General features: G+C 43.8%; 1 protein-coding gene across 1 annotated transcript in view; it reads right to left on the reverse strand.

Moving 5' to 3' along the window:
* Positions 1-16,048, reverse strand: part of CNTNAP2 (contactin associated protein 2) — a 1,506,181-nt gene that overhangs the window by 142,264 nt on the left and 1,347,869 nt on the right. Inside the window, exon 19 of the mRNA XM_064290350.1 lies at positions 1,314-1,550. Coding sequence (XP_064146420.1) covers positions 1,314-1,550 — 237 coding nt within the window. The remainder of the gene's footprint in view (positions 1-1,313; positions 1,551-16,048) is intronic.

Raw genomic sequence — 16,048 nt, forward strand, 5'->3', positions numbered from 1 at the left:
GAAGGCTGGAGGTTCGAGTCCACCCAGAGGCGCCTCAGGAGAAAGGTCTGATGATCTACTTCAGAGAAATCAGCCATCAAAAACCGTACGAAGCACAGTTCTACTTGGACCCACGTGGAGTTGCCATGAATTGGAGTTGACTTGACAGCAACTGGTTGACTAGTATGCCAGGGATATGTCTCCGGACTGTAAAATTCCGAGAGCATTCAGGAAAACAGCTGTTATGGATTGAATTATGTCCTCCCAAAATATGTGTTGTAGGCCCTAACCCCTATGCTGTGGTTAGAATCCCGTCTGGGAATGGGTTGTGTGTTATGTTTAGGAGGCAGGATTAGTGTAGGGTGTGTCTTGAGTCAATATCTTACAAGATATAAAAGGAGCAAGCAGAGATGGGGGAAGAGAGATGCCAAGCCCCGTGAAGGTTACCCAGGAGCAGAAGCTTAGAGGAGACAAGGACCTTCCTCCAGAGCTGACAGAGAGAAAGTCTTCCCCTAGAGCCGGAACCCTGAATTCAGACTTCTAGCCGCCTAAACTGTGAGAAAATAAATTTCTGTTTGTTGAAGCCATCCGCTTGTGGTGTTTCTGTTACAGCAGCACTAGATAAGTAAGACAGTGTCTTTGTTTCCTATTTCTATGTAAAGTCCCTATGTTCTGTAGGAATCTGCTGATACACTGGCACAAGTCAGGATAATTTAGATGTATACAAAATTAATTCTTCTACTTCAAAGCTCATCTCTATTTAGTGTAGTAGTGAATTTGGTTATGTGGTACGAAAAAAAGGTAATAATTATATATACAAAATTATGAAATTATTAATAAAATCAAACCAGTTGCCATCAAGTCGATCCCGACTCATGGTGACCCCATGTGTACAGAGAAGAACTGTTTTCAAGGTTGTGACCTTTCAGAAGCAGATTGCTAGCCCTTTCTTCCAAGGTGCCTCTGAGTGGGTTTGAACTGCTAACTTTTTGGTTAGTAGTTGAGCTTGCTTAACTGTTTACACCACCCAGGACTTTTAAATTATAAACAGTAAATCCAATTATAAATATGAAACCATCCTGAATTCCTGTCTTACGGTTCTTAGTGAGCAGTTGACGTGTTTTGTCAACATTATCATGATTACTTGTTGCTACAAAGCCGCCAAACCACAGCTGTTTTCTTGACTTTCGTGTTAGGAAGTGAGGTTCTAAGTGATCTGACTGGCTCGTGGTCCTGTTCTCAAAGCCCAGAACTCTGCTATCGCCCAGCCTCTCATGACAACTTTCTGTGCCCTGACATCTGACGGCCTTCGGAAGGCTGGCATTGCATCTCACCGGTGGGCTTGAGGAGCACGGCCAGGAAGTCGGTGGTGTGTGAGCTGACATAGAGCAGGATGCAGGGGGCCTTGGAGGTGCTGAAGCTGAAGCTGAGCTGCTCCTGAGCCAGGTCGGAGGCTGGGCTCTGTGGGTCAGACACGCCGTCGGCTCTGCCAGGGGCTTCTCTGGCACCGGTCCCTGAGGCCTGGAAGTTATACCGCAGCCACATCCCCTCCTCAAAAAACGCACCAACATCTGTTGAAAGAAAAGGAAAGATGGAAAAGTGATGAGAAGCACTGAGCTGCTCCCGACAGTTAGCTTGGGCAGACGGTTAGCATTGCAACGGCCCCCGAGGGGCCCTCAAAGAGCAGACATTGGCCCCAGGAAGAGGGTCCAGGCTGGGTGTCTCTGCGATGGCCACTGTAGTGGGTGAATTGTGTCCCTCAGGAAGGCAAGTCCTAACCCCTGCCTCTGTGAACATGACCTTGTTTAGAAATAGGGTCTTTTCAGATGCAATCATCTGAGCTGAGGGTGTCACAGTGGCCCTAATCTCTTCATGACAGGAATGTGAGGCCACACGAAGACAGACAGACGGATGAAGAGGGCCATGGGATGATGGAGGCAGAGGTTGGAGTGATGCATTCACAAAAGGAATGCCTGGGGCCACCAGAAGCTGTGGGACGAGGAAGAACCCTCCTCTAGAGCCTTCAGAGAAAGCATGGCCCTGCTCACACCTGGATTTCCAACTCTGGCCTCCAGAACTGTGAAAGAATGAATTTCTGTTGTTTTAAGCCTCCTCCCCCCACCACCCCAGCATGTGGTCCTTAGTCACAGCAGCCTCAGAAAGCTGAAAAGAGACTTTAGGCATCAACATGAATACAAAAAAGTAAGAGTGCGGTGGAATACAGAAACCTGTAAGATTAAAAAATAATGGCAAGCAGACATTTATCGAGCCCCCCTTGTGGTGGGCTTCCTTCTCTTTACCTTCTCTGTAAACAAAACGCCTTACACTGTGGGGACCCCTTTCTCCCTAAAGTGCCCATCTCCCCCTGCCCCGCTGCTCCGATGCTGAACCCTGGGACAGCGCCCACTAACAGCTACAAGGAACGTGGAGTCGAGACTGCTCTATGGAAAACACAGCCTGGCAAACTCTTCCAGCCTGAATTCCTGCGCAGAAGATCACCACTGCAAACTATGCCAACATTAACAATCTCACAGGAGTGCTGAGTGAATTTTGGGGAGTTCTACTCTCCCTTGCCCTCAACTGTCTGTCAGTTTGTCGTACTGTGGGGGCTTGCATGTCGCTGTGATGCTGGAAGCTATGGCACCAGGATTTAGATACCGGCAGGGTTATCCATGGCAGACAGGTTTTAGCTGAGCTTCTAGACTAAGACAGACTAGGAAGAAGGATCCGGCAGTCTACTTCGGAAAAGCATTAGCCAGTGAAAACCTTATGAATAGCAGCAGAACATTGTCTGATACAGTGCTGCAAGATGAGCCTCCCAGGTTGGAAGGCACTCAAAAGACGACTGGGGAAGAGCTGTCTCCTCAAAGTAGAGTCGATCTCAATGATGTGGATGGAGCCAAGCTTTCAGGACCTTCATTTGCTGATGTGGCACTACTCAAAATGAGAAGAAATAGCCGCAAACATCCATTAATAATTGGAACGTGTAATGTACGAAGTATGAATTTAGGAAATTGTCAAAAATGAAACAGAATGCATAAACATTGATATCCTAGGCATTTGTTGTTAGGTGCCGTTGAGTCGGTTCCAACTTATAGCTATCCTATGCACAACAGAACGAAACACTGCCCAGTCCTGCACCATCCTTACAGTCATTGTTATGCTTGAGCTCATTGTTGCAGCCACTGTGTCAATCCACCTCATTGAGGGTCTTCCTCTTTTCTGCTGACTCTGTACTCTGCCAAGCATGATGTCCTTCTCCAGGGACTGATTCCTCCTGACAACATGCCCAAAGTATGTAAGACGCAGTCTCACCATCCTTGCTTCTAAGCAGCATTCTGCTTGTACTTCTAAGACAGATTTGTTCGTTCTTTTGGCAGTCCATGGTGTATTCAATATTCTTCACCAACACCACAATTCAAAGGCATCAACTCTTCTTCGGTCTTCCTTATTCATTGTCCAGCTTTCACATGCGTATGATGTGATTGAAAATACCATGGCTTGGGTCAGGCACACCTTAGTCCTCAAGGTGACGTCTTTGCTCTTCAACACTTTGAAGAGGTCCTTTGCAGCAGATTTGCCCAATGCAACGCATCTTTTGATTCCTTCACTGCTGCTTCCATGGCTGGTGATTGTGGATCCAAGTAGAATGAAATCCTTGACAACTTCAATCTTTTCTCTGTTTATCATGACGTTGCTCATTGGTCCAGTTGTGAGGGTTTTTGTTTTCTTTGTGTTGACGTGTAACCCATACTGAAGGCTGTGGTCTTTGATCTTCATTAGCAAGTGCTTCAAGTCCTCTTCACTTTCAGCAAGCAAGGTTGTGTCATCTGCATAACGCAGGTTGTTAATGAGTCTTCCTCCAATCCTGATGCCCCGTTCTTCTTCATATAGTCCAGCTTCTCGTATTATTTGCTCAACATACAGATTAAATAGATATGGTGAAAGAATACAACCCTGACGCACACCTTTCCTGACTTTAATCCAATCAGTACTGGTGGTGTAGTGGTTAAGTGCTACAGCTGCTAACCAAAAAGCTGGAAGTTTGAATCCACTCAGTGCTCCTTGGAAACTCTATGGGGCATTTCTACCCTGTCCTATAGGTTCACTAAGAGTTGGAATTGACTCTAAGGCAATCTGAGGCATTAGTGAGCTAAAATGGATTGGTATTGGCCATTTTGAATCGGACAATCATATAGTCTACTATGCTGGGAATGACAACTTGAAGAGGAATGGTGTTACATTCATCATCAAAAAGGACATTTCAAGATCTATCCTGAAGTACAATCTGTCACTGATAGGATAATATCCATACGCCTACAAGGAAGACCAGTTAATAGGACCATTATTCAAATTTATGCACCACCTACTAAGGCCAAAGATGAAGAAATTGAAGGTTTTCACCAACTTCTGCAGTCTGAAATTGATCAAACATACAATCAGAATGCATGATAATCACTGGTGATTGGAATTTGAAAGTTGGAAACAAAGAAGAAGGATCAGTAGTTGAAAAACATGGCCTTGGTGATAGAAATGATGTCGGAGATCGCATGACAGAATTTTCCAAGACCAACGACTTCTTCATTGCAAATACCTTTGTTTACCAACATAAATGGCAACTATACACATGGGCCTTGCCACATGGAATACACAGGAATCAAATTGGCTACATTTGTGGAAAGAGACGATAGAAAAGCTCAGTATCATCAGTCAGAACAAGGCCAGGGGCTGACTGTGGAACAGACCATCAATTGCTTATATGCAAGTTCAAGTTGAAACTGAAGAAAATTAGAACAAGTCCACAAGAACCAAAGTATGATCTTGAGTATATCCCACCTGAATTTAGAGACCATCTCAAGAATAGATTTGATGCATTGAGCACTAATGATCAGAGGCTAGATGAGTTGTGGAATGACATCAAGGATATTATACATGAAGAAAGCAAGAGGTCACTAAAAAGAGAGGAGACAAAGAAAAGACCAAAATGGATGTCAGAAGAGACTGATACTTGATTTTGAACATCGAGTAGCTAAAGTGAAAGGAAGAAATGATGAAGTAAAAGAGCTGAACAGAAGATTTTAAAGGGCAGCTCAAGAAGACAAAGTATTATGACATGTGCAAAAAGCTGGAGATAGAAAACCAAAAAGGAAGAACACGCTTGGCATTTCTCAAGCTGAAAGAACTGAAGAAAAAATTCAAGCCTCAAGTTGCAAGAGTGAGGGATTCTATGGGGAAAATATTAAATGACTCAGGAAGCATCAAAGGAAGATGGAAGGAATACATGGAGTTATTATAACAAAAAGAATTGGTCGACGTTCAACCATTTCAAGAGGTAGCATATGATCAAGAACCCATGGTACTGAAAGAAGAAGTCCAAGCTGCTCTGAAGGCATTGGCGAAATACAAGGCTTCAGGAATTGGCAGAATATCAATTGAGATGTTTCAACAAACGGATACAGCTCTGGAAGTGCTCACTTGTCTATGCCAAGAAGTTTTGAAGACAGCTATCTGGCCAACCGATGGGAAGAGATCCATATTTATGCCTATTCCCAAGAAAGGTGATCCAACTGAATGCAGAAATTATAGAACAATATCATTAATATCACATGCAAGGAAAATTTTGCTGAAGACAATTCAAAAGTGGCTGCAGCAGTATATGGACAGGGAACTGCCAGAAATTCAGGCTGGATTCAGAAGAGGACATGGAACCAGGGATATCATTGTTGTTATCAGATGGATTCTGGCTGAAAGCAGAGAATATCAGAAGGATGTTTGTCTGTGTTTTATTGGCTATGCAAAGGCATTGGGCTGTGTGGATCATAACAAATTATGGATAACATTGTGAAGAACAGGAATTATAGAACACTTAATCGTGCTCATGAAGAACCCGTACATAGATCAAGGGGCAGGTGTTCAGACAGAACAAGGGGATACTGTGTGATATAAAGTCAGCAAAGGTGTGCATCAGGGTTGTATCCTTTCTCCATACATTTTCAATCTGTATGCTGAGCAAACAGTCTGAGAAGCTGGACTATATGAAGAAGTGGGCATCAGAATTGGTGGAAGACTCATGAACAACCTGTGTTATGCAGATGACACAGCCTTCTTTGCTGAAAGTGAAGAGGACTTGGAACACTTACTGATGAAGATCAAAGACTACAGTCTTCAGTATGGATTGCACCTAAACATAAAGAAAACAAAAATCCTCACAAATGGACCAATAAGCAATATCGTGATAAATGGAGGAAAGATTGAAGTTGTTAAGAATTTCATTTTACTTGGATTCACAATCAACATCCATGGAAGCAGCAGTCCAGAAATCAAAAGATGTATTGCATTGGGTAAATCTGCTCCAAAGGACCTCTTTAAAGTGTTGAAAAGCAAAGATGTCACCTTGAAGACTAAGGTGTGCCTGACCCAAGCCATGGTATTTTCAATAGCACATATGCATGTGAAAGCTGGACCATTAATAAGGAAGACAGAAGAAGAATTGATGCCTTTGAATTGTGGTGCTGGCAAAGAATATTGAATATACCATGGACTGCCAAAAGAACAAACATCTGTCTTAGACGAAGTACGACCAGAATGCTCCTTGGAAGCAAGGATGGCGAGACTACGTCTTATGTACTTTGGACATGTTGTCAGGAGAGATCAGTCCCTGGAGAAGGACATCACACTTGGTAAAATACAGGGTCAACGAAAAAGAGGAAGACCCTCAACGAGATGGATTGACGCAGTGGCTGCAACAATGGGCTCAAGCATAACAACGATTGTGAGGATGGTGTAGGACCAGGCAGTGTTTCGTTCTTTTGTACCCAGGGCCGCTATAGGTTGGAATTGACTCAACAGCACCTAACAAAAACAATAACAACTAGTGGATCCACCGCCACATCCTCCTCTGCACTGGGAAGGGAAGGGGAAGGAAAGGGCAGAGAGGACAGTGGGGCGACTGTCTTACTCAAGCTCCTGTATCCTACCAGACAGTGGGCTTTGAGGTTTAGAGCCCTGTCTTAGTGATCTCAGCCAGCACCTGGCCTATAGCAGGCACTCAGTGTTCGTTTAACTGAGCTGAAGTGAATTTGAATTTCTTCACAGCAATAACATGTTATCTTTCCAGCAGTCCTCATTCATCTTTCTAGTGAAACTTTTCAGTTGCTTTCCCTTTGCAAAGTGAGCATCTAGAGAGAAATGACATCCCACCAATTAAGACATCGTTAATTAAATTGATAATTTATTAATGGAAGTGTTACACGACATGTCATTCAGAGTAATATATTCAACAGAATTAAATGACCTATGGATTAACAGATGTTCTTAATTTCTACTGCTTTTCCTCCTTCATATTGGCTTGGTTGGCTAGAGCACATTTACAGGCAGGTCGATCAACTGCCTGAACAGCTTTAGAAGGTGAAGTTGTCCCAGACCCGATGTCTCTGTCTCGTTTTACCCCTGCTCTGCTAATGTCATAGTTTGCTATAAAGTTACTGCTGTTAAGAATTATATTACTTGTTTATCTGTAAAATTATTTAATTACTTAATTTGCACCGGTTCTAGGTAATAGGTCATTTCTACCTGTTCTGTTGATAAGTACAAATTGCTTCTTCTTTGCTCTCTACCTAACACTAAGCACTCTCCATTTCCTTGTTTGCTTGGCTGACATGTTGGAGCTAAATTCAATTCCTTGGTTGTAAGTTCCCTTGGGTGGTGCAAATAGTTAGTGTGCTCAACAGCTAACTGAAAGGTTGGAGGTTTGAGTCTACCCAGAGGTGCCTTGGAAGAAAGACTTGGCAATCTAATCTGAAAAACCAGCCATTGAAAACCCACAGAGCACAATTCTACCCTGACTCACACGGGGTCACCGTGAGCTGGGGCTGACTCCATGGCGTCTGGTAACTAGTAAGGCTTGTCGGGGACAACACCATTTTTAATTCACGGTTGTGGTGCCAGAAGAGGAGGCAGTCATGAAAGTGTACAGATTCAACAAGGCATTTTTGATTTCGAGGCTTACAAGGCATGGGGGAGTGAGTGCCGACTGCATTCCTGACAAGTGTGGGTCACAACAGGCACATTTCATATGTTATCTTATTTACCTGGATTGCTCAATAGCAACACTCTTGAGGTGGATGTTTTCATGTCTGTTTTATAGATGAGAAAGCTGAGTCCCAAAGGAGTAAGGCTACCCAGTTCCTAAGAGATGAGATTAAAACACAAATATGCCAGACTCAAAGCTCATCTCTTTCTCCCCTCCAAAGCTCATCTCTTTCTTCCCTCTAGGCGATGTTTAAGGAGCCGTGGTGGAGCAACAGTTAAGTGCTTGGCTGCTAACTGCAAGGTTGGCAGTTCGAACCCACCCAGTGGCAAGCGGAAAAAGACGCATGTGGACAATCTTGGTGGTTACATACTTGCATGGCGATTTACGGCTACTCATCTGTAATTGCTCTCTTGAATGGAACATGGAAGTAAGAAATATTACAAACTAATGGTATTCTTGGTGAAGAATATGGAACATACCACGGACTGCTAAAAGAACAAACAAATAAGTCCTAGAAGGAATACAACCAGAATGCTCCTTAGAAGTGAGGATGGCGAGGTTTTGGCTCACTTATTTTGGACACATCATCAGAAAAGGCCAATTGCTAGAAAAGGACATCACATTTGCTAAAGTAGAGGGTCAGCAAAAACGAGGCAAACCCTCAATGATGTGGACTGACAGAACAGCCACAGTGATGGACTTGAGAATACCAATGGCGTGAAGATGGCCCAGGACGAGGCAACGTTTTGTTCTGTTGTACATAATAAGGTTGTCAAGAGTCAGAGTCAACACGAGGGCCGTCAAAAACAACATAACTACAAATGGTATCCTACTTCATGAAGCTCAAGAACTTTTCAAGACTACTTGCTACCTCTGATGTTTTCACTAAATATGGCTTCCATAGTTCTGATCATCAAAAATGCCCTTTCCAAAAACATTATTTTGCTTTTGAATTATTTTATATTTTATTTGGATATAAATATGACTTTCTGAGCATTTATTTCCAACCACATGACAGAGTGCAAGTAAAGGAGCCTCAGGAATGGTGAGGAAGAGGACAGTCTGCACTTCCGTCCAGGTGGAGGATTGGGTATCACAGTTAATCCTGAAACAGAGAACCCCTGAGGGGCCTCTTTGCTTTCTCGCAACCTCAGTGCCAACAACAATTTGTTGTTGTTAGTTGCTTTCGGGTCTATTCTGATTCATGATGACCCATGAGTGCAGAGTAGAGCTGCCCCATAGGGTTTTCAAGGCTGTGGCTTTTTGGAAGCGGATTTCCAGGCCCGCCTCCCTAGGAGCCTCTGGTTCAAACCACCAACCTTTCTGTTAATAGTCCAGCGCTTAACCATTTTCGTCACCCAGGGACCCCTGCCAACAATAGTAACATCTACCATTTACCGAGTGTTAGGAGTGATGTTATTTAGCCTCCCAACACTTCGAGGTAGATGCCATTAGTCAAATTTTATAGATGAGGAAATGGAGGCTCAGAAGGTCACACATCTAGTAAGTTCTTACTATTGACTACTAGGTTGGGTTGTCTTTCAATGCTTCTACGCACACCTTACCTGGAGGAAAGACGGAGAAAATCAACTCAGTCTTTTTCTTTAAAAAGTTACTGGAGAGGGTGGTGGCATTGGAGGTGTGTTTGAAAGTTTGGGGAGGGGAGGGGCAGGGGGCTATGACTTGGATGTTAGCAGAGTTCTTGAAATGTTTCACATTAGCGATGTCCAATAAACCTATAGTGTGAGCACATTCATCATTTTACACTTTCTAGTAGCCACATTAAAAAAATAAAAGAATATTCACACAATGGAATACGACACATCGATAAAGAACAGTGAGGAATCTGTGAAACATTTCATAACATGGAGGAACCTGGAAGGCATTATGCTGAGTGAAATTAGTCAGTTGCAAAAGGACAAATATTGTATAAGACTACTATTATAAGAACTTGAGAAATAGTTTAAACTGAGAAGAAAACATTCTCTTGTGGTTTTGAGAGGGGGGAGGGAGGGGGGTGGGAGAGGGGTATTCGCTAAGTAGATAGTAGATAAGAAAGAACCACTTTAGGTGAAGGGGAAGACAGTACACAATACAGGGAAGATCAGCACAATGGGACTAAACCAAGAGCAAAGAAGTTTCCTGAATAAACTGAATGGTTCAAAGGCCAGCGTAGCAGGGGCAGGGGTCTGGGGACCATGGTTTCAGGGGACAACTAAGTCAATTGGCAGAATAAAATCTATTAAGAAAACATTCTGCATCCCACTTTGAAGAGTGGCATCTGGGGTCTTAAACGCTAGCAAACAGCCATCTAAGATGCATCAGTTGGTCTCAACCCACCTGGATCAAAGGAGAATGAAGAACACTAAGGACACATGGTGATTACCAGCCCAAGGGACAGAAAGGGCCACATGAACCAGCGACTACATCATCCTGAGACCAGAAGAACTAGATGGTGCCCGGCTACACCTGATGACTGCCTTGACAGGGAACACAACAGAGAACCCCTAAGGGAGCAGGAGAGCAGTGGGATGCAGACCCCAAATTCTCATAAGACCAGACTTAATGATCTGACTGAGACTGGAAGGACCCCAGTGGTCATGGCCCCCAGACCTTCTGTTGCCCCAGGACAGGAACCATTCCCGAAGCCAACTCTTCAGGCATGGATTGAACTGGACAATGGGTTGGAGAGGGATGCTGGTGAGGAGTAATCTTCTTGGGTCAGGTGGACACTTGAGACTAGGTTAGCATCTCCTGCCTGGAGGGGAGATGAGAGGGTGGAGGGGGTTAGAAGCTGGTGAAAAGGACATGAAAAGTGAGAGTGGAGGGAGAGAGCAGGCTGTCTCATTAGGGGGAGAGTAATTGGGAGTGTGTAGCAAGGTGTATATGGGTTTTTGTGTGAGAGACTGACTTGATTTGTAAACTTTCACTTAAAGCACAATAACAATTATTTAAAAAAATAAAAAGAAAATAGCGAAATTATCTATTTAATTCAGCTTGCCCAAAGTATTATCATTTCAACATGTAAGCTATATAAAAATTATTAACAAGACATTTTACATTTACTTTTTCATTCTATGTCTTCAAAATCCACTGAGAGTTTCGTGCATGTAGCACAAGTCAAGTGGCTCTAGCCCCACTTCTACGGCCACATGAAGCACGTGGCTGCCATATTGGACAGCACAGCTATAGAGCACAACCCAAACCAAAACCAAACCCAGTGCCGTCGAGTCGATTCCGACTCATAGCGACCCTATAGGACAGAGTAGAACTGCTCCATAGAGTTTCCAAGGAACACCTGGTGGATTTGAACTGCTGACCTTTTGGTTAGCAGCCGTAGCACTTAACCACTTGCCACCAGGGTTTCCAATAAGGGAAAAATAAAGGCATTTGCCAGTGCTGGTAGTTTCTGTTAGCCTCTGAAACAGTGGTTTCTGTACGTGCATTTGGGTCATTTCGGAAGCCTTTTAACAACAGAGACATCTGTGTTCTGTCCCAGACCATGAAGTTAGAACTTCTGCGAGTGACTTCTGAATATGCCCAAGCAAGGAAAGACTTGAAAGCTTGCATTTCTAGCTCAAACCCCACGGTAAAAACAGTTTGGGCTTACTTGAATACACCTCTACATGCTTTATGCCTTTTTCAGGAACCCAGGGAGATGATACAAGGAAAATTCTGGTATTTAGTATCATAGCAATTTCTTTCTTTTCATTAGACACTTGAGTAGCTTGGAAAATTTTTTGTTTGTGCTTTTTCTGGGTTTATTCAACGTTGCAACGGAAAGGGAAGTTAATTTAGCCAGTGTGGTCATTTTAGAATGTGTGTCACGTCATGTCACTGGTCTGCCCAAACCCTCGATGGTCTCCTGTGACTATGGGCAGAAGGCAGGCTTTGCAGTGGCCCACCGTGCCTGACAGAGCCGGGTCTCTCCTCCCAGCCCTAGCCCTCTACCTCTCTAGCCTCGTCTCCTCTTCTTCCATTGCCTGCTCACCCCACACCAACTTCAACACCTCTGGTACTCTCTGAGTGTCTACACCTGGATGGGGTCCAGGTCCTGGCCTTTTCAGGCGATTCCCTAGGGAGCTCTTTTAGACCAGCCAGATGAGACAGCTTGTCCTGGGCACCGTGTGGACTGCATGGCCTTCAGGCTGTCCTCCTAGGGAGCTTCTGACGGGATTAAGCAGTAGTGAGTTGACTAATTAGCACTTCACATGCAAACACTCTGTGAAATTTCATCCCTGCTAGACATGGTTGGAGTTCCTGGACGGTACAAATGGTTAAAGCACTTGATTGCTAACCAAAAGGCTGCAGGTTTGAGTCCACCAGGAGGCACCTTGGAAGAAAGGCCTGATGACATACTTCCCCCAAAATCAGCTTTTGAAAACACCACGGAACGCAGTTCTGCACTGCACATGTGGGGTCACCAGGAATCAGAGTCGACTCAACAACAAAAAAATTTTTTTTTGAGAGAACGATAGGGCTGAAATGTTTTCATGGAAAGCCAGGAGCCTAACAAAGACAGATTTGAAAAGACAACCTTAGACATGAGTATTGAGGTGGGCCAAGGAAGAATCCATAAGCAAGAACAAAATTCCTCAAAAACAATTATGGCATGCCACTGCTTGTGGGAGGAGCCCTGGTGGCTCAGTGGTTAAGTGCTTGGCTGCTAACCAAAAGGTTGGCAGTTCGAATCCACCAGCCGCTCCTTGGAAACCCTATAGGGTCATTATGAGTCGGAATTGACTTGGTGAATTGGGTTTTTTTGAAACTTGATGCTTTAATAGCCTTGTAGGTCACATTTTCACAGTCACAATCATTTCTTTATAAAACACTTTACAACGTCTCAGCACATGAGTATTGCCCGGTTGACAAACCTACCACCTCAAGGACAAATTGCTATGAGTTGCTCATCCCTTCTGTGAGGTTCCAGAAGAAAAGGAGCTGAGGTTGCAATCTCCTCTGGGTAGTGGTGACCACAGGCTTGGGTCACACCCTTTGGACCCCAGCCACCACCAGCCTTATAGTCAGTCAACTTGACGTTGTGCCCTGAATATGGATGCCGAGTCTCATTTCACAGTTGCTGCCAAGTGGAGATTTGTGTAGGAAAAGAACACATAGGCTGAGGCTCCAGTGGTCCTGGCTGGAAATAACCTTCCAGCCTTTCTAGAACTCCAGGGAAAAGTCAAGTGAAGAAATGGGACTTGCAGAACGGATCTCTATAGTGCAGGTTAGGGGGACCTCAGAGAGTGACTGGTAAGGATGGCATCTCTAAATGGAGATTTCAGGTGAGATGTTTCAAGCTGCTTTGCTAAGCGCCTCCTCTTCCATTCGATTTGAGTCCACGAGGAAGCTGGCTCAGCAAGAGGACAATAAGCCAGCAGAGTGTGAGCTGAAGCCCCTCAGGACCGCTGAAGGCTTTCTCCTTGTTTTACCTTATTCCCCTTTCATCTGTGTGCTATTGCTGAAAACTGAAGCGTAAATTTAGTCCGCGTGAGACATGCTGGTCATGGCTGCCGTTCAGACAGTTTGAACTCCAGTGTCTGACTTAGCCCCTAGCGGCTGTTTTGTTGTGAAAAATGTTGAAAAGAACAAGTCGACACTTTGACTTTGTTTCTGGGATTTCAAATAATTGTTTTTGAGGGTTTTTCTTGCTGGATGACTGTTTTTTGGTACTGCTGCAGAATTTCTTAAGGCTCTTTATTTTGTTTTTGTTTTAATAGACAGCCTTCAGGAGCAGGCAGTGCATCAAAGGCCTGATATTGCATTTTGTCAAGTAATTCAAGCACATATTTGGATAAATAATATTAGGCAACTTGTGGATAATTCTAGGAAAATCAGGGTCTGAATCCAGAAACTCCAGTAAACTTTGAAATAAAACTAGACCCTACACAAATGTTCATTCCAGCATGATTCGCAATAGCCAAAAAGTGGAAACAAGTCAAGTGTCCATCAACAGCTGATGGACGAACACAACGCAGCACATTGGTATGATGACATTTCCTCAGCCATGAAGAGAAATAAAGTCCTGGTACATGCCACGACATGGCGAACCTTGAAAAGATCCTGCTCAGTGAAATAAGTCAGAGACGAAGGGACTAGTGCTGTGTGACAGCCCGTATACAACGTATCTGGGATAGGCAAATGCACAGAGAAAAGTAGATCAGTGGTTGCCAGGGGTCGGGGGTGGGGGGTGGGGGGTCACTGCTTAGTGGGTGCGGGGTTTCTGCTGGGGTGATGAAAACTTCTGGGAATAAACCTGTCTCGCTCTTTCTAATGGTTAAATAGTAACTCCTCTGGGAATGAATTTTTAGTTTTTCCCCTACATTTCATTATCACAAAAAATGCGGTGATGATCATTTGTGTGAATATATATTTCTCTCATACCTAGTATTTCTCTAGGGTAGAATTTTTGAGCATAATTACTGGGTTAAATAGGATATCCACATTTTATATCTTGGTACATAATATTCAACTGACCTTTAAAAGTTCACTTTTTGCCTCAAATGTACAATTCCACTTAGGAGTGAGTGAGAACTCCTTTATATTCTTCCCAACACGCCCTGTTTTATTTAAACTTGGCAATTTTCACCAATCTGATACGCAAAAATGCTATATCATTGCTGTTTTCACTTGTTTCCCTGATTCTGAGGTTGAACATTTTTTCATCTATTCTTTTAATAATTTGTGTTTCTCATGTAATTTAATGCATAAAATAACACACCATGGTCCTTAGCATACAAGTTAAGAAGGTAACTTTAAGAAACCACTGTGGTGTTATGTTTTGGGAAATCAGCTTGGCTCTAACTATGAAAAGCATCAACATTTTATACCTTCTAGCTCTATCTGTCCACATCTCTGGCAATCTATCCGAGGTCGATAATGTGAAATACCAAAATGCTATGTATAAACACCTCACTGCAGCATTATTCACACAAAAAATTGGAAATGATTTCAAGAACAGAAATAGATGGGACCATTTTCCCATTGTGAGCTCTTTAGATTAAGTAAGTTTTGGCAAATCCACTTGTTGAATATTAAGCAGGCTTTTTTGGAAACCCTGGTGGTGTAGTGGTTAAGTGCTACGGCTGCTAACCAAAGGGTTGGCAGTTCAAATCTGCCAGGTGCTCCTTGGAAACTCTATGGGGCAGTTCTACTCTGTCCTACAGGTTCACCATGAGTTGGAATCGACTCGATGGCACTGGGTTTTTTAAAATGATGGGTATAAAGACCAAGTGGTTTCGAGGAAACAGTGTCTGCTTTATATGCTAATAGTATATACATAACCACACGCTATATATTGTGACAACACGGACCACCTTAGGAATTAACCACTGGCAGTATACTGTAACAACACGGACCACCTTAGGAACTAACCACACGCAGTATATTGTAAAACACAAACCACCTTAGGAATTAACCACTGGCAGTATACTGTAACAACACGGACCACCTTAGGAATTAACCACTGGCAGTATACTGTAACAAAACGGACCACCTTAAGAATTAACCACTGGCAGTATACTGTAACAACACGGACCACCTTAGGAACTAAGGACCTGCAGCATATTGTAACAACAAGAACCACTTTAGGAACCTGGAAACATTTCCCACAGTGCAAGGTTCTAACATGGGTACATAAGTAAACGTGATTTATTTTGTAATATAACTAAATTACCACACTAATACAATTAGCCTGCGATCTGGATTTTAGCGCCTGGGAGTGGCCAGGAGGACAGAGATGTCCCCTCTCTTTTTCCCAGTGCAGGGCTGGCCTTGGCAAGAAGGCAAAAGACAGGGGGCCTTTGCTTGTCCCCTCCTAGAGCCCTCCCGTCTCCTGTCAGCTCCTCAGCCCTGTCCTCACAGAAGCTGCCTTCGGAGGCTCCTTGAACTGTCCACCTAAACTGCACCCGTGCCTCACTTTAGTCAACATCCCTGAGACCTGCCTTGTTGACCTACCCCACGCCACGTGTTCACCACCCTCCAGGCCTGTGCCTGCTACCTCAGGTGACGCCGCAATCACTGGGACCTCAGGCTGCA

Source organism: Loxodonta africana, chromosome 8 (genome assembly GCF_030014295.1).
Source record: "Loxodonta africana isolate mLoxAfr1 chromosome 8, mLoxAfr1.hap2, whole genome shotgun sequence".
Taxonomy (NCBI): domain Eukaryota; kingdom Metazoa; phylum Chordata; class Mammalia; order Proboscidea; family Elephantidae; genus Loxodonta; species Loxodonta africana.